The sequence below is a fragment of the Buteo buteo genome, chromosome 25 (assembly GCF_964188355.1).
Source record: "Buteo buteo chromosome 25, bButBut1.hap1.1, whole genome shotgun sequence".
Lineage (NCBI taxonomy): Eukaryota > Metazoa > Chordata > Aves > Accipitriformes > Accipitridae > Buteo > Buteo buteo.
In genome coordinates this window covers 987,579-1,012,841 of record NC_134195.1, presented here as the reverse complement: position 1 = coordinate 1,012,841, position 25,263 = coordinate 987,579, and the positions used below count along the sequence as shown (strand labels likewise).

Here is a 25,263-nt window from a genome sequence, read left to right as displayed (position 1 = left end):
TCTACTTTTTCTTAGTTGGAGTTGAAAGGAAAGGCAGGTAGAATAAAATTGCAATGTATGACCTTAACTGTGCTCCTGTGGAGATGCCTGCAGGTTCTGGAATCCGCGTGTCCTTCTCCTCCTCCTCCTCCCCCTTGGGACAATCTGCTGCTGTTCTTCATGCCACTGTATTTGTCAACCAGAACTCCTAATCCCACATCTCAGTGCCTTTTTCTGCTTTCCTTTCTCCACTCTTGAGTGCTCTTGAGTAGTGCCAGCCTCAGGTGATGCTCATAGAGGTCATGCTTCACGAAGAAGTGAAGGAGGGGTTAAATACAAGAGTCTGTCAAGGTGGTTTGGGATGTGGGCTGCTGGGGAAATAGGCTGAGCTTACCTGACTGTTTTTTGTAGGTGAGAGCACATTTGCTCTACAGGTTTCCTGGGCTTCTGTTTTTGTTCGTGTGCGACAATAGGGATGTAAACTCTTCCATTTCTGATGACTTGGAGAACTACTGAAAGTTGCACAGTTTGATTATTAAAATCCTTTTAAATAAAGTAACTTCTGTTTCTTTCTAGCACTATATATGACTTCAGCGAAATGTTTTATCTTTATCTTAATAGGGTACTTTTCAAACCCGAATTATTTTGCTTGATGATCAAATAAACTGTTAGAGACAGGGAACAATAAATATTGTAAAAATGTAATATAAATAAATATCTCCTTTAAAGTGAGCACCAGTGAAATTAAGGGACTAATTCCCTTGTAAAACTTTTGCTTACATTAAGTCTGGTTAAAATATGCTAATGATAACTTTATCAAACAGACTCAATCTGCCCTAAAAGCTTGAATTATTTAATATTTGACTTTTTTTCTGTTTCAACTCTTGAATTACATCAGCTAGAAAAATGATCCATGAGCAAATCCAACTGGAGTTACCATTATCCCTGTGCAAGAAATGTGAGCTGGGCCCAAAGCGAGTGTGATTTTTGGCTTACAAAGAATGGTTTTTAATAATTACCCTTCAGTTTCTTTGAAATTTATCTAATGTTTTTTATCTTTAGTTTGCAGATTTCTGATCTGTGAGACAGTCAAGGGGTTGACACTTTTTAAATAAAAAAAATCCTAGAAGATAACTATAAACTCATATAACTCCAGTCTTAAGAACAGTGCCAAAAATGAAAGGACCCCTGATAGTCATGAATACTTGCAACACATCTGTAAGGTGGTAATGATAAGTTTAAGGTTATGTATAGGCAGCATTGATGCCCTTTTGATTAATGAGCCACTTTTAATAAGCAGTTGTAGTGATTTTGATGACTTCAGTTTTTCTTTAACTTTTCATGCAGTGTAAATAGGAGATTTTTTTTAAAGTGTTATTTAGATGTGTGGTTAAAAGTGTGGTCTGTTCTAGGGAGTGATTTGGGAATACATCTGGTGCAGTAAGGATGTTGCCATGAGAATGACATGTTCTGAACTTTGAGTTTTAATATGACTTTTGCAGATGTGCTGGCATTGAAAGGCGGTCTCGTGATGTGACTTTGGGTGGTTTTGCTTACATTTATCACTTTTATTCCTGTTTTTTTGAGGGCACTTGTTACTCAAAATTGTCAATATTTGCATTTCTTGCTGTAGTGAAATTGTTAAACTGAACATTTTTTCATTCATGAATCTACTCAGAATGTTCTGGAACAGCTAGACCAATTTAGAGTTCACCGACAGCTTTAATTCAAGCAAAATGCTTGTCAGTTAGGACTGTGTGAGTCTTCACATTTCTCTGGTACATGACTTGAGGTAATTTTTCATCACCCGAGGATAATTTTCTTGGATTTATGCTTATATGTTAGTGTTGGGAACATACTGCAGATCACAAGGATGTATACTTAAGGGTAATTAGAATTTGTTTAGCAAAGTTACAAGCTGTGTGTACTGCTAGATGTACTCTGGATGACATGTCTTCCAGAGGGGTTTACAGGCTGGGAAGGCTCTAGGAAAGAGCATTGGGAAGCTCTTTTCCAATATCTGTCTGAGTTCCCTGAAATTTGCAAATTATGGCATGAAGCCATGTTGGTAGCGCCATGATGTATGTTCATTTTTGACAAATAGGAAGCCTGGCTAAGCTGGCAGTCACATTACAACTAACTACTATTGTGAATTCAGCTAATATCCATAATGATATGAAGTTGGTCAATCTATTTTGAAAAAAACCAGGACACAGTATCTTACAAACCAATATGGAATGAGTTTATTAAAGAGAAGTCATACAGGTATAGAAAATGGAAAGTGACTATCGAATTTATTCAAGAAGAATTTAGACCAGCATAACTTTGGAGATACTTTGAACCTTATTTCACCAATACCAATGAAAATGGAAGTATCTTTGTTAGTAAATGGAAGTTACACTATTGGAGAAGGAAATATAATCAGTAATACTTCATTTTAAAGATAAACTCTGGGGATCTCCATCCTTTTCTGTCACAATAGCATGAAGTAGCTCATAAATATATCAGCTTACCAATTTATCTCAGTGCCTGATAAAATAAGTGCCTTTGATAATTAAAGTACTTGTGAAGCCTATGTCAGTCTTAAACTCTGCACATCACGCTGTTCCTAGGCAGCTCGACCCGTGGTCCTGCTTGCATCGTCTTGTCCCTCCACTGTGGCAGCATTTTTTTGATTGACCCCAGCATGGCGGTAGTTCGATAAGCTAAAATGGGCCATTAAAGACACTGGGGAAAACAAGTCACTGTGTTTAGTCCTCATGTAGTTTAGTCCCAGGTTGGGTCGGATGTGTGCCAGTGGCAGTGCAAGAGTAGGGCTAGGGCTGCGGAAGGGAGAGGACAAAGCTGTGGCAGGTCCCACCGAGACTGGGCTCTGTGGCTTCTTCGGCTGTCGTGAACCAGCCCTTCAGTGAGTCGCAGGAGGAATGGCCTTCCTTGTGTCCTCTGTCTTGCCCTTTGGGTACCTCGAGCCTCTTCCTGGCAGGATCTTTTCTGGAAGAGCTCTGAAGTTGGTACTCGGCACTCTTCTGTAATAACGCGTGTTTATTGATTTCAGAAAATTTTGATTAATTTTTTGACAAAGAATGAGATCTTTAGTGTTGAGCTTTTACTGGATGGATGAGCTTAGTGTTTTTAATTCTAAATAGCAAGCAAGGATGTTGAAGCGTGTTTGTGTCTGCTTGTTATTAATAAATAGAAGAAATCTTATAGGTGAACATTATCTGTCTCCCTCTTACTATTTTTAAACTGTTCACAAAATATTTACAGCTATATCTCAATGTTCATCAATATTTGCACTTCTGCTGACCTCTACATGTGGAATGCAGGTTAGGCAAATGTTTAATTTTCACTCAGCTATAGCTTTTCCATTGCTCAGGAAGTTGCCATAGAAAAGAATGGATTTTCAGCTTCTCTTCTAAATCACGCTACTTCCGTTTCTGCAATGAAAGCTATTTACTTTTCTTTTTGTACTCAATTAGTACAGCATTTTTGTAAACTGACAGATATTGAACACTTCCCTGGATGCTCATGAAGTATATTTTTATTTACCAAACACAGTCAGCAACTGAAGTGGTACAATAAAAATTACGCTGTATGCTTTACAAGAGGAAAAAAATCAATTTTTGTCAGCTTCCTGTCTAGTCAACAAAGAAACATAAAAGAGAGGACTGACAAGTTTGTTTCCTTTTGTATCTGGCAAATGTTGCACACTAAAATAATATTTCCTGCTGCTATTTTGCTCTAATGTTCCAACATCCAAATTTTTATTAAAACTGGATTTTCAGATGTTGATTTTGAAAAATATGGGTTTGAGAAAATTGTGTCTGTTTTTCATTTGGGCCAGACAAGTAAATTAGAGTACGTGTGGATAGTACTGATTTTTTCCTTGTGACTAGGTTTTAAAAATGCCAAAAGAATCCAACTGACCAGCCCTGTTACTAAAAGTGAGTTCCACAGCTGAAAAAAGAAGAAAATAAGCTTTTGACAATCAGTCTAGGTTAGTCTTTAGTTACTGATTTTGGGACAAAGTTGACCTATAGTAGGTATGCTTATTTGCAGTGCAACATGCATCTAGAATGTCACAATCCAATTGCAAGTGAAAATGTTTTCTGGACTAAAGAGCTGATTTGTATAGGAAGAGCTGACATTATAGTTTCTGCCAGTATGAATATCCTGGTGTGTTTATGTAAGGGTTGAATTCAGAGCAAATTAGAGGATCAGGGCTCCAGGACTTCAGGGCAATAAATGCTACACTGATGATTTCCATTGCCTTTCTCTGAACTCCTTTATGCTGTAGGGCTCTTAACTAAGAACTGGATCCAACAGGAGGTGTAACCACCTCAAGTGTGGATTTAATGGGACGAAGTGTGAGATTTAGACCATCTAATTTGCACCTACGTCCCCCTTCCTTCCCATGTAAGTCTGATGTTCATCGGGTGAACAAGGCAGCAACATCCCGAAAGGGATCTACTCCCTGTAAGCCTCACGCACACAAGTGCTTTGAGTTCTTGCAAGTCAAGTCATACAGGTCAAGGTTAACTTTTACATCCCAGCGCGGTGATAATGCTGCTCATCAGGTAGCAGAAGACGTGGACTCCTCTCCATAGCTCCTAATTCTCAGAGGAGTGTTGCAATCCATAGATTAGGCTGTGGTAAAGCTCATCTTCATTCTTTTTGTTGAAGTCACGTACAAGGGCGTCGTAAACCATCATAAACTGTGGGTGCCCAAGTGTGTTTGTGAAGGAGAGAGGCTGTTGCTCACGGAGGGAGATATGTCCCTGCTTCTGGCGTTGCCTCTGCAGGATGTAGAGCCAGCGCCTTGGTCCAGATGGGAGGTGCTGCCTCAGCCATGGGCATTGTAAAGTTCTTGCAAAGTGGACTTGTGAACTGAAACAGTGATTTGGGGGTTGCTTCTCAATTATCTGTCCAGTTGCTGAAATTTACAGGTGGTTTGAGGGTTGGGGTTTCAGTTTGGGGTTTTTTCCCTCTGCTTGTTTTCTTATCTCTAGACCCTTTCTTAAAGGACAACACCACTTGGACAAGCCCCTGATTATTACCACTTAGCTGGTGCTTCTCAGAGAGGAATAAAGAGGCCTTTGGGATCATTTGTTTGCAACAGCAAAGGAAAGGAAAAGGCTTTTTTGCCCTTTGGTTAGTCTTCTTTCTGCTTCTCAGCAGTAGTTGAATCTTCAGTTCTTTACTGAGCAAGGGCTTTTGTAAAACCATGAGCTCTGCATTTAAGATATATATATTTCTTGCAAATTGGGACTCTTCAACAGCCATGGCCATATCCATCTGGGGTCTCTAAATATGGAGTAATGTCCTTTGAAATGTAACTAGAACCGAGTGAAGTGTTTCTGAAGCGTGCAGAGTTTTTAGGATAAAAGATACTGAATACTGTCCTGAAGAGAAAGTAGCTCATAGTCAGTGCCATCCTTGACAGAAGCAAAAGACAGAATTCAGTGGCCTGTTAAGAAGCAGATAAAACAATGCTTCCCCCTTATGGCTTTTTAGGTGTCCGAGCAGATAAATGACTGACAATTTGTTGCAAAGGTTATTAGTTTCACTGAACCGAAGCTGGAGCTTAAGAGAAGATGCCAAGGTAGATTGGTGACTGGCAATTTGTTAAAATATTTGAGAAGAATGCATAGGGTAAACTTCTGGTACTGCTTCCAATCCAAAAAATTTTGTTAGGGTTATAATGCAAATACTCCTAAAACACATTTCACTTTAGGGAATACTCTTCCAATTTTAGGCCTGCCCTGTGATGCTGCAGTTTTTAGAACTGGCTGGCTGCAACAACTGGCTGAAATCTTTCACTAGAGCAATTAAATACAGCTTTTTTACTGTAGCAGTGGTATTGTCATAGGATGAACCTGTTTGGAAGAGCTTTAAGATCTGTGAGGAAGAAAAGTAGGTTTATAAAATGAAATTTTGTTGTGTATTTTGGCTGACTGGCTGCTAAGTAGACTAAACATGCTACATGCTTTTTAAATCCCCTGTTTGACAAGGATGTTGAACTGCTGTGGTTACTACTGCTGTTTCCAGAATATGACAAGGTTCTTAAAAGGTACCAATTAATTGCTCATTAACAATCGTAGGACTCTATGTTGAGTCTGCTGGCCAGAGTAAGACTATCACTACCTTAGCTGTGTCCTCCTCCCAGTGTTAATTGAGGAGATGAGTTGAGCTAACCTCCTATCTAGTGTTGCGAAGTACAAACAATGTATTTAAAATTGTTAATCATTATTAATTTATTATTTCATTGTCAGAATTTTTGTAAAGGTTGAGGTTCCTTTTAGAAGAAAAGACAACTTCACATGTGAGCGTTGTTTTAATCAAGAAATCATTTAGACAGTTCTGATAAATTAGTGCAATAAAAATTGCATACAGTCTAGTAAAATTTGATAGTCTTTAAATAGACCATCTGACAGAGTCCTCCTGGAAGGATTTTAATGACAAGTCATATATACCTGCAATATGCCGTGGAGGTCAGCGGGGACGTACCTTAAGGTTTTCCTTGTGGAAACTGCGGCATTTGACACATAGGGGCAAATCTTCGGGGCAGCAGGCTGCTGCACCCTCTGGTCAGACGGGGCTGCGCGCTGGGGATGTTCGTGCCGTGCGGGTACCGCCGCAGCTTCAGGGAGCGACTCCGCGCCCGCAGGCTGCCTGCGCTGAGGAACTGCTGCCGGCTCTCCCGCAGAGCCCTCGCTGCAGGTACTGCGCACCCGCATAGAGCTACGCCGTTTCCTAAGCCACGCGAAGTCCGACTCGGGCAGGGCTGAAGGAACCGGTGATGGGGAGCAGAGGACTCAGGAGGGACAGACGGACACCGCTCTTGCCGCGTACGTGACACGGAGGCAGGAGGCCTCCGGGCAAGATCCAGCCCAGGGTGATGGTGTTACCTGCACGTGCAGGCAACCTCCTCCGCTGGTGGTGAGCCCCGCTGCGGGAGGGTGTTAACGGGAAACTGGGAGTCGCGTAAGCGAAAATGCAGTGCTCGGAGCCCACCCGGAGGAACGCCGCGCTCGGGCAGTGTGAGTTCCAGGCGCAGCAGTCTGTATCAGTGCTGGATCGTATGTCACCTGGGTTTCTTCTCTGGCCCCAAGCCTAGAAGTCCGGTTTATCTTCTTGTGCTCTTCTCACATTCTTTGGTGTGCATCCCAACTAAGAGGATTTCGCCTCTCCGTTTATTTAGTCTAGGCAAGGATGGCCAAGGAAGAAGCCCTCCGCTTCCTAGCGCTGTGTTGTTTTAAAGCTGTTACTTTTAATGTATTTGTTTATGTTGATGTTCGTGTTTATCAGCTAACGGAAGGGAAAGCACCACTCAGGGACCGGCTGTAAACATTTGCAAAATGGCTTCACCGGCTTCCTGCGTATCCCTCCGGAGGCATCTCCTGCGCCTTCGGGTTTACGAAAAAGCCCTTTGGAGGGTCGGGGTGCTGGGGGACTGCGTCCCCCCGGCAGACTCGCTCCTTCACTGCGCTCCCCCGTGCTGCTGAGGGAGGGCCGCTGCGTGTGAGAGGAGGGAAGGAGGGAGGGAGTCCTCCATGGCGGTTTCCTCTCGGCCTGGTTCTGCCTCCGGCCTGGGTCGGGGCAGCGCTGGGAGGTGGCGGGTGCCGTGAGGGGCTGCACCGCCTGACGGGCTGGCGGCCACCGCTGCCTCTCCCTCAGCCTCTGCCTCGTTTCGGTGGCGTTGAATTTTGCCTGCCTGCAGGAGCCATTTTGGGGCAGGCTTTCAACCGCACCGAGCACCCATTCTCAGGCTTCCTACGGGTTACCCTCGTGCTTGTGAAAACGGGGGTGTGCGCTGAACTCCAGAGGGCACCGAGGCCAGAGAAGCGACGAGGCATTTCTAGATAGAGTTCAGCCCTGCGGGCGTGGGTTTACTGAGAGGACGGCAAGGAGATGGCCGCCTGTCCCCTGCCCTGGCATCGCTGGCCACCGCGGGCGGAGGCAGCAGTTTTGGGACTCCATTGTAATGACACCGTTTCCTTCTTGCCAGATTGTGGCTGGATCCAGCCTCGTACCTCCAGCAGGTGCTGGAAGTGGCTGTGCCGATCCAGCCTGGAAGGCAGCAAGAAAAACAAACTCACGTGCTTTGTTTCAGAGTCTGCAATCGCTCTGCCTCATGGATGAGAATGAAGTTTGATGTTTGTTTTCCCTTCAGCTTATATGCCGAGAAACTGCTAATGGTAGTTACACTAAAAAGGCAGGTGAGAAGGCAGGGTGTTTGGGTCTGAGTTGTGCAGGACAAGGAGCAGTTGGCTTTGTACGCTCCAGAGCAGTTGCGAATGAGGCGGATGGTAAGTTCTGCAACAGCCATGGTGGTTCTGCAGCAAGTTTTCCTGTCCTCCCCTCTGATGTTTTTTAAGTTAGCAAGATGAGGAGGAATGGGAGCTTCTCACCTGTATTGCCTGGATCCAGTTTGCCCATTCACGAACTAGAAGAGTAGGATGAGGATTACTGGCAATGATTACCATAACTGAATTTAGGAAGGGTTGTGCCCTTTGACGTGTATTCCTGAAAGCGCTTGTCGCTGGATGTCAGAAGGTCCTGGAGTATGCTCTAATCCTCAGCTGTCAGCCAAGGAACACCAGTGACTGTAGCACCAGAGGATCCTACTGGAATTTTTTTCACTTCTTTGAAAATATAACTGAAAGTAGAGTTCTAAAATAGGAAAAGGGTACAAAACCGACTGGGCTGATATTCACTTGGTAGATAAGAGTATTCTCTGCTTGCTGGAGGCTAAGCAGGATTTGGCAGTCTGTGGAAATCAGCCTGCTAGTAGATAATGCTGATGGGAGGCTTTATATTTTAATGATAATGCCATTAGTTAGTATTCACAAACCAGTTATCTGCTTTGAGCTCTGCGGAGCTGAGTGGTATAATGTGATATTCTGAAAATTTCACTAAGTAAGCAAATGCCTTGAATGTTGCCAGAACTTCCTGTAAAAGAATGTCCTTAGAGGAAACAGTTGCTTTAAATGTAATTTTTGTCCAAATATGGAACAACAAGAATAACTTTATATTTCCTGTGAACTAACTGGAAGCCCCCTGGATTTGCATTGCTTTGTGAAAATGGTGTTCACATCACCAACAGGAAAGTCATGTTCACAGAGCAGCTTTCAGGGGACTCCCATGACCCTACCTCCAGGACGGACCCCTGGGGCATTTGGAAAAGAATGTCAAAAATGAGGTCCCAGCAACAAAACGTTTCAGCTCCAGCAATCTGGTATTCTTTTGACTAAGAAGATGTAACTCTTTTTTTTAAACATCTTTTTAGTGAAGTACTTCCAAACGATGCTAATTTACAAAATAAATATTTTCAGAAATAATTAATATTAAGCATTTAAAAATTAACTAATACTCCTTTGAGTGGCTAAAATATACTGGAGATCTCTGATAAGAATCTGCAGTCTGTCTGCAATTTTTGTATGAACATCCTGTAGGATTCTGGTAATACTAAAAACAACAATAACAAAACAACCCTCCCCTCAGGCGAACAAAAAACACTGCCAAAAACTATAATCAGCCCCTATGTCCCAAGAGCCATAATGAATTTTCTTCTGATTGTATTCTATAGAGCTTTTCTTAAAATCAGTTGATTTTCTGAAAACTGTACAAGGCTTTTAAATAAAACTGGAGTGATTAGTTCAAGTTTCATCATGCAGAGTGATATTTCAGACAGTAACTTGCCATTCCTTTCAGATATTATTTATATCTTAATTTGGGATTCGCTTAAAGTTTTCCTCAGACTAACAGGGATACTTAACTGATGCACTGACATACTAGTAACCATGAAGTGCCATGGTTTTCCACTGTGTAAGTTTGTTCCAGGAGTTTTTTCATCTGGTCTAAAGCTATCTGTAGAAGGTTTATTAGGAGAACAGCTCTGCATTGGCAGAGAAACGAGTGGGGACCACTTCTGCTTCCTTCTGTCCTACTCATGTACACCAACCTACAGCCAAAGGACGTCTTCAGGAGAATTAGTATTTTAATTCTCCTTATCCATGCAAGGTTTAGGGAGCCTTTGGAGATTATTAGGTCACGCTTACTTCCGCTGCTTAAACATAGGCATTTGGTGCCATTTGAGATATTTACACAGGCCTGGCAGATGTGACCCAGGACCTCAGGGAGAGCTGTTCCCACCTGGCCTGGCAGCTGGAGGCAGGTGGGATCCCACAGGACATCTTGAATGGCACTGTTCTTCTGTGCTGTGTGAATACCGGATCTTCAGAAAATGGAAATGACACAACCAAGGACTTTAAATAGCCTACTACATGACAGAAACTTTCAGTGATTGCTGACTAGAGCTGAACTTAATTTGGTGACCTAGAAGGTGAAAGCTGTAAAACCGATAAGTGTCCCTTGGTTCAGGGAATTCCCTGAGCAGTCGTAGTTGAAGTTTACCCATGATTTGCTGAGGAAAAAAAAAAAAAGGACATGAAGATAAGCTGCCAACTTTTTTTTTTTATGGGGGGAAAAAGGAGTTGGGAAAGGAGGAAAGACTAGAGCTTGCTGACATTATAAAATCATAAAATATTCCCTTTTGTCTATTACTTATCTGTCCATAGACATCTGAAATGGATGGGTTTACAAATGAAAGAGAACTCTGCCCAATTTCTGTTCTCTGCTTTAAGTCCTGAAAATGAAGGCATGGTGACATTCCTTTTCCTGAACCATTCTGAGGGTTGAAGTTCAAATTGTCAGTCCAGGACAATTGGCTTTGTGTCAACTCCTGCAAGGGACAGACTCCCCACTCTTCAGGCATTTGACCAAGGCTAGTCCTTCAGCACAGAGATCGCCAAGCCGCAGTCACCCTTGTCCCCGCAGAGGGTGCAGGAGTGACCGAAGGTGAGCGATAGTGTGCCAAGTCGCTCTCTTCTCCTTTCTGACCGTCGAGAAGCCGGCAGCCCGCTGAAGCCCGTCTGCGCACAGCTAGCCTTCTGGTGCTTCCCGCAGTACTTGTGCGAGTGCTTGCGCTGAGGTTTCCTCTCTAATTACCAATTAATACTACTCATCATAAAAAGTAATAGTCCTTATGATTCAAGCTAGCCTTAGTAGTTTATTCATTTTGAAGTGATGTTTTCTGTTCAGGCACCGCACTTAAATTGATCGTGGTTTTGGATGAGAAAGATAAAATATTAAGAATAATAAAATTACTAAGAAAAAAACAATTTGAGAGGCCTTTTTCAGGAATCTTTAAATAGTACAGTTTGAGTTTTCTGATTTTTCTTTATTTGTTACAAGCAAAGGAAATAAAAACCTGGGCTCACAAAGGAGTTGCTTTTTCCTGATGGCTGCTTCCTTGAATTTTGAAGATGCCCATGTTCAGCGCAGTGAGGGGCTTTGAATCCACTCCTTCAGCTGGTGGATGAGTGCCTGTTTACCAGACGGTGCTTGGGAGATCTGCTGTCACGCGCAGGTAGTTCAGTTCCATGCCCAGCTACCCAGCTCTTGTGGATGCAGGATGAGTGCGAGTGGAAATGCCTTTGTCCTCCAGTGCTTTGGACTGTCCTTAAGGAAGGAAGATGCCTAGGTTCCCCTCTCTGATCTAATAAGGTTCAGTGTGCCATGTGAAATGAAATCATTTCAGTGGGAGAGAGGGGGGTCAGTCTTGCCTTTGAAATGTTCCACAGCACAGCAGGTTTCCACTTCTAAGAGCAGTGAGCGCAGACCCTCTGAGGCAGAAGATAGCGTATGGTAGAACAACTCTTAAGTCCAGGTCAAACACTTAATGCAAAGTTAACGTGTTTTGAAGGAGGGTGACTTTGAGGTTTTGTTGGTGGTGTTTTTTGTTTTTTTTAAATCATGGCAAAGAAGAATGATGTACTTACACCGAGCAATCAGTTTGCTTTGCCAACATTTTTACAAATATGTTTTTAAACCCTAGTTTAGGCAGGACACATTTACTTTCCCCCACAGAGTTCCTGTCAACCAGTGTATCAATACATAACTTAACCTTTCAAAAATAATGTTTCAAAATATGTATGTTAATACTAATCCATACCTTGTTACTGTTGGCTAAGCAGAACTAGAAGTTTGCAAGTCTGTCATTTGGAGTTTTTTTAATAGGTGATAGTTCTTGTTTCTTGCAAATCACAATTTTTATCCTTTTGTTTAAATACAGTATGCTCAGATAAAGAAACAATGAAGCTTTTCATCCTGATATGTTTATTTAAGGGGAAAAAAAAAAAAAGGGATTTTATACTGTTCAAGTGAACCCATCTGTTTCCATAATCTAAAGTAAATCTAATAGTACAAAGGCAAATAACTAAATTTTGCTAACTTGCTAAGACAGTCTGGATTTTTTTGTTATCCTCTTTGTTCTAGCTAAGTGTAAATCAGAAGTTCTAGCAACATGATTGTTTTTAAAGCTGTTCAACTGCAAAATCAGTTAATAAAAATATTGACGTTAACTGAAATATAGCAGTGATTTCCTCTAATGGTTCTTTACATACAAAAGAGCAGTTCAGCTCATTCAATACAGTTATATCTAAAGGGTAAGGACAAGAATAGTAATACAGCTAGAGAGCTATTTTGACATTCTGAAGAGAGAAGAAAGTATGAGAGGAATGTGAGATAAGTGTCCTGCAGCTGGCATCACCTCCCTGTTCCTGTATTTAGTGGGATGTGAAACTGAAGACATTATTGATCCAGCTCTCGTCAGCTACGTGATTTGTACATACGTGTGCTTAGGAAGAAGTGCAGTGTCTGTTACATAGGGATAAATCTCCCTTGGACTTTCCTGTTGTGACTAGGTTAGCGTAAGGGTGGAAGGCTGTGGGTTTTATGGAGGGAGGAGATTCAGACTTAAAGCTGTCACTGTCAAGCAGCCATCCCATTGGCATAACCAGTCTTGGTGTTTCAACTTGAAACTGGTATTGAAAATCAGCTCAAATTGGGGTTTGAACTAAAGCAATGTGGAGTGCGAAATCTACACTGTTTCATCAGAAAACTTCATCAGTTTAAGTGTCATGTCTAAACAGAAAATGTCATTTTATAATGAATGAATCATGAGATGAAATAATTATGATTATTTTTACTTTTTGAAGCATTTCAGCTATGAATTAGAAACATTGTAAATACTCAGAGAATTTTGATACCTGTGCTAGTCTCACCAGTCACCTGTTCACAGGATTTTCAGTCATTTGAAAGACATTGTATTTTGGGTAGGAGAAGTGACTACATTCCCCGGAATGAAAACTTGAACATGAACAGAGTTAAGTAAACAGTGAGAATTTTACCTGTGTCTGCCTGAGATGTGTGCTTTGCAGGGTAAGATATGAACTTGACTGATACCTATGCAATTAGCCTAAGCTGGTAGTCAGCTCAGCAACTGAAACTCAGCAAGCAGAGTCAGAGCTGATGTTGTGGGAAAGAGAACTACGTTTTGTCTTGAAAAATGCACTTCTGTAAGAGAGTGGAGCGCCCAAGAACTGACTCGGCCTTCATACTTTTTTGGAGATCTCTGTAGCCTCCAGAAATGGTGCATTTCCAAATACAGCAGTTGTCTCCCCTCCTAGGTTGCTCATCTGGCTGTTTGCATCGTTCCTGTGCAAGTTCCAAGTAATAGTCCTCAAAGGCCAGGAAAGTAGCTGGACGTGGGAAAATGGGGCAAAATGCAACAAAAGTCTGTAGCCACGATCTGACAGGTATCTTACAGGCTGAATTGCAGAGCAGAGTTTCTTCCATCCACTGCAGGAACTTCTAGCAGCCTTTCTAGCTTTGTCAGTCACAGGGCTTAGTACGTGGCTCGGTACGTGATTCATGGAAGTTAGATGTCCAGGTTGGGACGCCCATTCATTAGCAGCACTTTTTTAGAATTATATGTTAATATGATAGTAAATGAATCGCTCGTCTTTAGGCAAATGCTCAGTCTGCATGTAGCACATTAATATGCATGCTGTTAAAGGGACATAATCTTTTTATAGTTTTATACTGATTTGCTAGCGTGATTCATTAAACTTATCAGTTGCAGACAGTCTGGGAGAATGAAATGGAACGGAAATGCGTGTCAAAAAATGAAGCAATTTGTATTGCTACAATGACCTTCTGCTTCTGGGCTGACTGATATTTTGTGGGAGGAGTAATATAAAATGAATGTAATCAAATGTTATATGAGGGGCTGGCTGGTGGTGTGAGGGAGCTATGGCTGTTTGAAAACTGCTAGCCTACTGTGCAAAGTAGGTGAGGTATCGCAGTGCACCTGGCCAAAATCTTTGGATTAGTCTGTAACTGGCTCCTAGGCAAGGGATAAAGAGTCTGCCTTTTCATCCCTCCACGTGGATTATACTTCCTGCCCAGCACCATTCCTTGTCTGTTTTGGCACTTGGAGGACAGCAGTGATTGCTCCAAGCTCCATGCAGTTCCTGGGGAAGGCATTGTTTCACAGAGGATGTCTGGGAGATAGAACAGAACTATTTCTCTTCATTTGTCTCACTATCTCTAGTCACGTGTGGCGGGAAATCATGAACTGGATTCTTTGTATCATGAGACCGATTTAAAATTATAAAAGTTTAGAAATAAGAATTTGCACAATTTCAGCTTACTTACCTTGTGATGATTATCTTTATTCCTTCAGGGGGAAGTTTCCCACTTAGGACTTGGTTGTGTAAGGTTCTTAAGTCATTCCTAAATGAGTACCAGAAATGCAGATCTCCTTGTTCGCAGTTCAAAAGATACTCAACTAAATTTCTAACGCTTTACAAGGAATGAAAAGCTATTGTTATTCTGTCCCATTCCGTCTGTAACTTCTAGACCTCTGTTTGATCCTCCGTATCCACTATTCTGTCCCTTTTACCCCTTGTTCTCATACGTAGCCCATACTCCTTTCTACCCGTTTCAGTCTCTTCTGCTTAGTTCTCCAAGGTGTGCTTCATCTCCATTGAAAGCAAACATCCAAAATAGGGGAGATGGATCCCAGCCTGGAAGTGCCTGTTTCTTGCCATTGAATAGAGGGGGACCGCAGTGACTAGTAAAGATGTTTGTACCTTAACTTTGTACTTAAGTTTGTACTCCTTAAATTGACCTTTGATCCATAAGCTGTTTCCAGTCCGGCTCTCGCATCTTTTCAGAGGACTGAGAGGAAGAAGCTCATACTTCCTCCTAGGATGTGCAGAATGTTATCACATCCCTCGGATTGCTGAGGATAATGCTGTCCAGTAGTGGCTGTCATGGTTGGCCAACCTTCCATCCACCTGCAAAGGTTACACTCAGTGATAGCAGGAGACGATGCTACTGTAAAATAAAGGCCGAGTTCTGTAGCACAGGTGGCCTGTTCTGGCAAAGCAGGCTACAGCACTTGACTGCAGATAGGACCTTATGCAGCTGTGCTCCCTGATGCTCAGTATTTTCTCACCTTCCTCGCCTTTGGTTATTCTAATTTGAGGCTTAAGAAACAGGAAAAATTGAATATAATTGCATCATTTTGGGGAGCACAAAGAGAGACCTGAAAGCACAAGTCCATTCTTCTGGCCATGCTAAATTTAAGAACAAAAACCAACTTAAAAATAAATAACAACATACTTTTTTTTCTAAAATGGTGCATGTTAAATAACAGGCTGAAGGAAATATGCGGGGATTAACTTGAAAACAGATGTTTATAATGATTCTATGACGTATTTTAATTACATTCCCAGATGCAAATAAAACAGACTTCTGAATTTAAGGGATGTGTTCATAAAACTGATAACATTCTACATGATGCCGAAGGAGGAAGTATGAGCTGCAAGCATGCGTCCTCCAGCTGTGTTCTCATCAGGTCTGAAAAACCAAGAGAGGTCACACTGGGTCACTTCTTGAAATGGGAGGCCCAATGTTTTTCCAGGCATAGCCATGTGCTGCAAGGAGTAAAGCGGATTATTCAGTGGGTGGCACTTTCTCTTCTGGTCAGTGCTGAGTTGGCATTGCAGCATGTGTTGGTGTCATTTTCAGATCTAATTCTCTTTCTGCAGTATATGATAAATACTCATTCCAATCAGTGTGAATTTTCATCTTTCTGTGCATTTATAACATGGTTAAATGCTGTAATAATGTAAGAGAAAAAATGTGATTATTTTTGCTTTATGTGAACATGGAGAAAGTTTGGCTTCAACCAACAAATTCAGTGGATCTACATGTAAAAAGAGGATCTCAACAGAAGCAACAAATTTTTCCGGAGCTGGTACTTTAGTTTTATTAGACAGCTTTTAATAACTTTATTTTCAGTATTAAAGCCCCGTTTCTCTTTAACGCTTTACTTTAAAAGAAAATGTATTTACCAAGTAAAAATGTTTCTGTATTATTTAACTTTCCAGAGTGATGATGTTTAGTGGTCTCATTGGAGGTTTTCCAAATTCAAAATGGGTTAGGTACATTTGCTCTCGATTTCCCAGAAGGACCGAGGTCCCAGTAGGCTGTGGAGCCCACAGGTGTGGAGGGACTGGTGCCCAGCGCCTGTGCTGAGAGCTGGCTCTGGAGAGGTGCCGTCCCTGACTGCTTCTGGATAACGGCTTAACAGGGCTGCTGAAGGATCTCGTCTGCAGTGGTGGAATATTCAGTGACACAAATGCTTTGCTTGTTTTCCTCCTAGTTTGTTTCTGAGGGGCATGACAACAGTAAAAGCACTAGGCTGCGGAGTTACTCACTGGTTGCTTCATGACTGTGAGGAGGAAAAGTGAGGAGCAGCCCAGATGCGCTTAAGTGCACAGAAATACTCTGGTAACACAAAGCGACTGTAAGCTTTTACCTGTGCATCAGTTAATCTGACCTCTCTGATATGTTATCACCTTTCACGTTTTGCAAAAAAAAAATTAATGGCTCTTTATGATTGTGTCATAGAAATCCCAATCTTGTGATTGCTGTGACTTGATCCAAACAAACCAACACCCAAATCTCCATCTTAAGACTTGCATGAACAAAGGCATGAAAGATTTTAGTAGCATTTATTAAGATAAAGGTCCCTTCCTCAAATGCCTACATCAAGATCTTCTCTCCCTCACTTCTGAGGGAAGTGGCACTTGGGAGCATTTCGTGTGATGGGATCAGCTGTCGGGGCTGGCAAGGCCAGCTGCACAGTCCACCTTCCTTCCCCCGAGATGAAAAAGCCCCTCTCCCGCACCCTCCCGTCCGCCTGCCCTCCAGAATTTCACATCACAGAATCCAGATAGACTTGGGAGTCTGTCAGCTTCCGTGCTGAAGTACCATCATTTTCTGGAGGTACAAGTCGGCTGTATTTTGACTTCAGTTTCCCTAGTGTAGCAACCCCATGAGGTGGTGGTGCCTTTCAGAAAACAAGGATCTCTATGGTATCTACTGGAGAATAATTCAGACTGGTTGTGTTTTCATTCATGTTTTCTATGCATTCTCCTGCAAATGTGCTTTTACTGAGTGGAAGGTTTCCCATCATAATGACAATTGCATTTGGGCATTATAGGGGGCAAGGAGGAAAGAAGATGACTTAAAATGTGGTAGATATAAGAAACAGGACCAGAACCCTGGAGCTAGACATTGCTTGGCCAATAAACATTAACAGTTGCCTCCATATCTAATATCAGGAGCAGTTTGCTCTCTGAGGGGCTGTGGTTTGACTCGATTTCATAAAGTATGTCCAGACATACTTCTTGATATAGTTTCCTGTGGTAATTATACCAATATTTAACTTCCTTTAAAAACTGTTCTCCTCCTGAAGATTGCCACGTACTGATAAAAAAAATTTAGTAAATCAACATTAAGAGATCTCATGGTAAACACCAAGGGGTGTAGACAACATTTTTTGTCTTCAGAGAAGAAACAAAAAACGTATTCTTCAGGTCTGGTATTTTTCTCCTTAAGCATAGAAGATAAATCATGAACTGCAGTTTCACCATCCCTTTCTCCTCAAAGCAATGGCACATATTTATAGAGGTTAGGTATTTATGCAGAATGCAAGCCATTTAATAAAAAAAACGGTATTAAAGAGATGCTTCTACGACTGGATTGATTTTGTTTTAAATATTCTGTTGGGCTTTGAATGAATAGAATCCTAGCAGAGAATCCACTTGTTTTAAATTGAGGCATTCATGTCGCTAGAGGCAGAGTATGTGTATATTCTATAAAAATGAGTTATTTTTTAAATGGTGGCCAAAAGACAACAATTTAGAAGTAATACAACAGTTTTCTATGGTTAAAAACTATAGCAGGTTTTTTTCTTCTTTTACAAAGGCATCTTTTATTGGACTGTGACTGAGACCAGAGGTGTACACCTATATAAAGATAACAGAGTATTGCGTTGGGCCGAAGTGAACGTTCCCCACGCTGGCCAGCCTTGCAGTCAGGGTGGTAGTGCTGACGCCCCTGGCTTGTTGCGGTATGTTCTCCTGTCACCCAGTTCAGACAATTAATTCTCAATTTCTCTTTTATTTTCAGGGTTGTTCCGGTTGTGGAAAATGTGACTGCAGTGGCGTAAAGGGGCAAAAGGTGAGTAGGTCAGCTCTCTCCGCTTCGTTACCTTGCTTACTTAAACCACACGGCGTATAATCTCTTGGGAGCCGGGCGAGCTGTTGGTTTCAGGAACACTTGCACCCCCACGGGGCATCGCGCCGGCCCGGCCGCCGGCCCTTCAGCAGGGTTTCCCGACGGCAGCCACCTCGGTGTCCGCAGCAGCGGAGGGCAGGAGGGCCGGGGGTGGGAAGCAGCCGAACACCCCCCCCGCGGGCTGAAGCCCCTAGCCCAGCGCTTGGCCGTCGCCTCCCTCTTTCCCCATCGCGTGGGATGCTGACCCGGCACGCTCTCCCTTCCTACACCTCGCCTCCCGGCTCGGCAGCTGGCCACCGCTGGAAGCGCCACGAGCGGTTCGGTTCGGTTCGGAAACGCTCCCCCCAGCCCGCTGTGCAGGTTGCTCCCCAAGAAGGCTGTGGTGCGTCGTAAGCAACGTACCTTGGCCAGGGTTAGCCCTGGGAGGCAATGACCTGCAGTAGGAGGAAGGAGATTTGGTAATCAGCTTAAATACAGAAAAGTGTTGGAGGTCAAGAAAAAAACCCAATATTTAAAGCTTTTTGACAGAACCTCGCAAATGAGTTTTGAAGTTCCCATTCGGCTATCTAAACTTTCTGTGTATGAAACAGAAAAGGCACTTTAAAGGCTTCTTTTAAAGCAGTAACAGCGAAGAAAAATTATAGCGTACTTAAGCATTCCATGAATTCCCCCTGTAAATTACTTGCTTTTGTAAATATTGTAGACATTCAATCGCTCTCCTTATCTCTTCCAATTTTGCTCTAGAGATTTTAATCTACAGTGTGTTCTGTTGTGCATGCACGTGTACTGTATATCTACCATCATATGAGTGTAAACCAAAGGTTTTACCATTCTGTGATTGCACTGGGAACATTTTTTGAGGTAAGTTGTTTAGGTCAACCGAAGGAGTGCTTAGAAGAGGTGGGGGGTTTGTTTGATTTTTGTTAGGGGGGGGTTGTTTTGTTTTTTTTAAATAAATATGCAGCTGGTATTCTACATTGTCTTACATGCGATAGCTACGTATTTACGGATGAGGGTTTTAAGAATGTTTGTTGGTGGCTTTTCTTCAGTGTTTGCCAGAACAAGGAATGTAAATTACTTAATTGGAGACCCAAGCAAAGATTGCTTTCTTTGTAACAGAACATAGATTAATTTGTGAGACAGATGAAAAGTGTCGAGGTTCAAAACATCTTTTAGATGGAGTCTCCTTTTTTTTAATGACCCATTAATATCTGTTTAATGAAAGTCAGCTATATATATAAAGAAAAAAAAAAAAAGCAAAGATTTGGGAAAGGTTCAGAACTCTGAATTTATTCCTTGATATCTTGATCTTATTTTTCAGTAACAAGTACAAATGAGTCATTGTAGAATGAGAGATATACTATGTTATAACTCTCTTGTTGAAAGCCATTGGTTTTCAGTTCACAGAGTATGCCAGCATCTTGTAACTAGATCATTTTAAAAAATGATAGTTTGGGGAAATAAATTGTATTAAAGCTTATGCTTCATTTATTTCTGGCTGCAATCCTGACTCTCTTTGCTAGGCTCTTGCTGGCATTTTTCATTTGCATAGTCAAGTCTCAAAAAGTTGTCTTTGAAAGAAATAGATGCTTGTCTGATACTGTAGAAGCCAAGACTACCCCAAATTAATGTAAGTTATTTAAAAACGTAGAAGAGAGAAAAATTACCAGTCCATAGGAAGAGAAGTCATAGTAAATTCCAGATCTCAGGCAAACTTGTTGTGCAAGTCAGTGTACTCCATGCTCTTCCTAATGGTTTCTATCACAAACTTCTCTGACTTTAAACATGTGTATAGTGAAGTATTTACATAGTTTTAGACTATGTAGGAATTTAATTATTGACATTAGAGACGTCTAGACAGGTGAATGAGTAGTTACACCTAGAAAAGAATATTTAAGAAAGGCATTTGGAGGTGTTTTGGAATGCATTTCGAAGTAACTTGATTCAGATCAATATATATCAGTGCTTGCTCATTATGTTAACTCTGAGGCTTTCAAATGTGTACTTAGGATTTTGAACAGAAAACTGAGTTTTATTTAAAAACATCTGCCCCCCCCCCCTTGTTTTAGCCTAGTGCAGCTTTTCATCCCAATTCTTTACATTTAATGCCTGTCTAGAATAAGGACAGCCTGCTACTCAGTCCCAGGCCTGAAGACAGAGGTTGGTGAGGGAAGGCGAGGGAAGCATCCTTCCCACTTGCCTCAGTAATATTTCTAGAAATGGTCTTTCCAACCAACGCATTTGGATTTGAAGCATGTCTCTGCTGAACACAGTTCCCGTTAATGCGCACATCAGTAGTGGTACCTGGTACCTCAGAGAACTACGTGAATGTGGTTTACTCGGAGAAGGACTCATTAGAAAGATTTGATCGTGGCCAGGATCCAGGCCAGAGGAGGGCCATCTCTTGTGGTACCCCAGGAGACCACGTCAGAGAACATCTGCTCTCCACTTCTCACGTAGCCACTTGCGTGGGAAGCACACAGACCTTCTGCCCGGCACCATCCACAGCCAACATGTTGCCTACACTGGAAACCCTTTTGATCTGGCTTCCATGTTGCGCAGAAGTGCACAAACGCTGAAGGGCCTTTTCCAATCCACCCACGCTCTTCAGCAACGTAACCACACCAGTTTACTGCTGTGGGAGCTTCGGCAGCTGCGGAAGTGGATGCTGGGTTTACCCTTTAATGCCTTAATTATTAACATCTGGAGATATATTTCCTACCATAGTGTGGGAAGAAGTTCCAGAGCCTACGATTTGGGGGTGGGCTTTAATTAAAATACATTTGGCCAAATAATCATATTAATGATCTCACCAGAAAAAGGTTTGAAGATAGCATTTGACTTATAGGCTGTGAAATGCCCAATAAATATTACCCAACAGCATTTCAGACATGGAAGAATAAATTACATTGCTGTATTTTTCTCTCTCATTTGAGAATCTTTCCATCAGTATGACCGTTTGGATGGTCATATTTAGAATACATTCAATACGTTCTCTCATTAGACTGCTTCCATGAAAATTGCATCTCTATGCCAAACTCCTTTAAGATGACTCATACTTTATCAAGGGCATATAATTGACAAAGTCTAAGGGTTTTCATCCCTTTCAGAAAATTTCAGAAAGTGAGTGTAATTGCACCAGATGGCTCTTATCCTATAAAGCCTTTGTTATTACACTGAACATCAGGCTGTTATTTTAAGCTATATAATGTCAAGTATCAAGTATTTGCCAAACAAAAGGTGCAGAAATTTTAGAAAAACATAATATTGCTAAAATAATACAATAATAAATAATACCTTACTGTTTTCCATTAGATAGATTAGCCTAAAACATCTTCATTTGTTTCCTCTTACACTTTTTATTGGGTTTTCTGCATAATAACTGACTGTTCTTTCTAACCTTGCTGAAGTGCGAGATCTGCCTAAACTGATCAGAGTTTTGAATGCTTGCCTACATTGTATTGGGTTACTCAGAAGCAGACAGAAGCTATGTTTTCTCATTTATGCCTACCTAGATTTTGAGAGCAATTTCAAGCAGCTGGGGAGATAAGAAGTGCTAGCCATTAATGTGTGTAGAAAAAGCAAGTTAAGCATTTAATTACCATTTAGAACAAAGACTGTATAGAGCTGAGTAAAATTCTCCATGCACTGACTTTCTCCAAGAATGTTCATTCTCTCATTCATGACCATTTACGCTCCTTTTACTCCATATCAGAAATGTGTATAAATGGAGGTAACACTGGAACTTTGCTGTAACTAATACAGAATGATTAACCTTCTAACATTTTTCAGTTAGAATGCATTAAGGTATAAATTCTCATTCTTTAGTATAAATACCATATGTTGGTTGCCCTCCCTCAGGATTACCCATTAAAAGTTAGTCACAAGAGTATATCAGATGTGATTTTGTCATTGCACATGAAGTATTGCACTTTTAAAAAAAAAAAAATCTCTACTAGGAAATTCTGAAAGAAAATAGAAAATAAGAGTAGAATTAACTCTTGCATAACCACTGCTTTTCAGTTTTTTTTGTTTGAGATGTAAGAAAAGTTGAGCAGTTCACTTTATATTGGCATATTTTTGTTTGCCTGATTCTGGGACTGTATCTGTATTATTATACCTACATAAAAATCACTTCTGTGTTTCCCTTGATGGATGCATCATCCCTGTGTGGATTGACCATGCTGCAGAAGTACACAAACTGGCTTTGCTTGAGCCACTGTGGGTCTGGAAGCCAGCTAGCTCTGTTACTGGCTTAGGCTGACAGTCACTGGGACACCTCTGTGGTCCCCCATCAAGAGGAGCAGTGACCAGTCTTTTCTCTCATACAGTCTGCACGCTCATACAATCTTAGAGTCACGCATGGTTTTGCTGTCTGCAGGTGACTGTGCTTCTCCATTTCCTCTGTGTAATGAAGAGTTGACTGTTCCAGTTGGCTGTGTCCCTGTATGTTTGGTTTGGTTTGGTTTTTTTGAGGTATATCAGATTGGGAGGGCCTTCAAGGCTTTTGCTGTCATTTTAGGTATCAAAAGCTAGAGCAAAAATATTTGTGATATTGCTGAGTTAAAACAATATAAAACCCCTTGTTGGAGAGAAGCTCCGGCAGTCAGTGGGAAGATCACTATTAAGTACTTCTGAGTTTCCTTTACGATATAGCAGAGGGCAACAAATCAGTTCCTCTAGTGGAGCAAATCAGTAATCACTAGGTCTATGCTTTTCATGTTCAACCTGTATGAGCAACATCAAGACTTTTTTTAATCAGAAATGTTCGATTTTACACTTCCCATTGGCACTATTTCATCTCAATGTTTTCTATTTGGTTTTAATCAGTTCTTCCATAGTTTTGCTCAGTGTTTCTGTGTCAGTGGCTGCTGTAGGAACTTAGCTTGTGTACAGCAGCTGTTCATGCCTGAGTTGGAAAGACCATGAACTGAGGACACCAAGGAAAGTACAGCTAAATTATACATCCCAGAGAGGGACATAAAGTTGACAAGAGGGTTGATGGGCAATGTGGGAGGAAAGATTGTGTTTGCAGCCTGGAAAGGGCTAATAGATAACATGAAACCATCTAATCCTTCCTGAAAGGGGGAAATCAGAAGACCATAATAAAATAAGTAAAGATACTCATCAGCTGCAGATCTGATATTCTTCGAGAAGACCTGTGGTTTATGAAGTTTCAAAAATCAGGCTGTTGTCACAATGTTTGTGTCAATTCTGCGGTGACACTAGTGTATTTTTATTGATTTACCCTTTCTTTATGTCACTCAGTAAAATAATCCTTCTAATTCAAATCAGGGAAAAAGAACATCTATGTTTCATAAAGAGAGCACACCAACAAAGCTGCTGTTCTTGAACAAGGTGTCAAAAGACTTTGAATAATATTGAGTGGGATATGCTAAAGTATTGAAAGTTTTCTACAGTTTCCCAACTGGCAGACCAAACTGCTAAGTGTCATCTGGACCCATTAGATTTTCTTCATTTTAAATAGTTATTTGAACCATTTGTCCTGTTTGCCCAAATGGAACCAAATGTCTCTGGCAACATTTTCTGTATTAAGATGTAGTTTTGCACTCAGTATGGTATGTATCTTTGATTAACACCAACTAGTGGATTACACTGATGAATTTATCTCTATGGAAAGACTGCTATAAAAGCAGATATCCCAGTAACATTATGTGATGACGTATGCTCATATTTAGTTTTCAGAGCTGACTTTTAAAGGTTTTCACACAGTAGTGTTTCAGTTGGCATAAAATGACCTTTTAAGCAGCTGTTGCCAGATGCGTATCTTTGCGTGGAAAGGTGTCGGTATGATAATCTCAGGCATTTCTTCATGGAATAAAACATGCTTTCTAGCCTCACAGAGTTTGATTTTACATTTGTACAACTGCTGTTAGTGTATGTCTTCATTATGATTTCTCAAAGGATTACAGGGCCTTATTTTGATGTGAAGCATGTGAGCCTCCAGTGAAGTCAGTAAAGTTTCCCAAATGTGAGATCAAAGTAAGATGAGAGAAGACCTGTAAGATCTCCACTTCTCTGAAATCTGCATGCTTGGGAAGTGGAGCTACCCAGTGCCTGTGCAATACCCTTGTGTAGTTTGGAATCTTCCCAAATTTCAAATTTTGTCCATGCAGACAGAGTCACGCTTCCAGTATCCGCTCACTACACAGTGATTTTAAAACTTACGTCCTGACGTGCGGTTTTGTAGTACCTGATCATATGCGTGACAGCACCTGTAGTCTGCTTCTGCTTTCTGTGTCTTTATCTTATTGCCCACTAACGATGCTGACAGGGTTTTGTGGATTTAGATTACAGGCCTGGGACAGCAAATGTCTGCGGTACAGCAGTAGCTACGTTTTGTAGTTTACCTCTTAGGCTTCTTTACATCATTCTGCCATTCAATTTGTATTGTGTTTGCTGGGGATCCCAGACCAAGCCAGCCATTATAATTGACAGTTCTGTGATATGTCAGTTCCCACACAAGAATTTAATACTTGATGCACTTAATAATCAGTGTCTGCCTACATTTTTTCTGTAGCAATATTCACAAAAAGCAACTTGGGCATACATAGTTATTACTAGGGAACCACAGTAATATGGAAATCTCCTTAAGTCACTTTCTAGTCTTTCTAGCCAAGAGCAAAAAGTGTTTTGGGGGTTTGTTTTGGTGGGTTTTTTTATCTCACGCTAGTGGTAGTTAGTTGTTTGTTTCTCTTTGCTCAGCTACCTCCTATTTCAGATTTTAGACCTATGTTTTCAGTGAAAGGTCATAACTTACAT

General features: G+C 41.4%; 1 protein-coding gene across 2 annotated transcripts in view; it reads left to right on the top strand.

Annotated features, from left to right (window-relative positions):
* COL4A1 (collagen type IV alpha 1 chain) overlaps nucleotides 1-25,263 on the top strand; it is a 123,406-nt gene that overhangs the window by 33,099 nt on the left and 65,044 nt on the right. For both annotated transcript variants that reach the window (XM_075057593.1, XM_075057595.1), the window contains exon 2: nucleotides 18,373-18,423. In XM_075057593.1, the coding sequence (XP_074913694.1) occupies nucleotides 18,373-18,423 (51 nt within the window). The remainder of the gene's footprint in view (nucleotides 1-18,372; nucleotides 18,424-25,263) is intronic.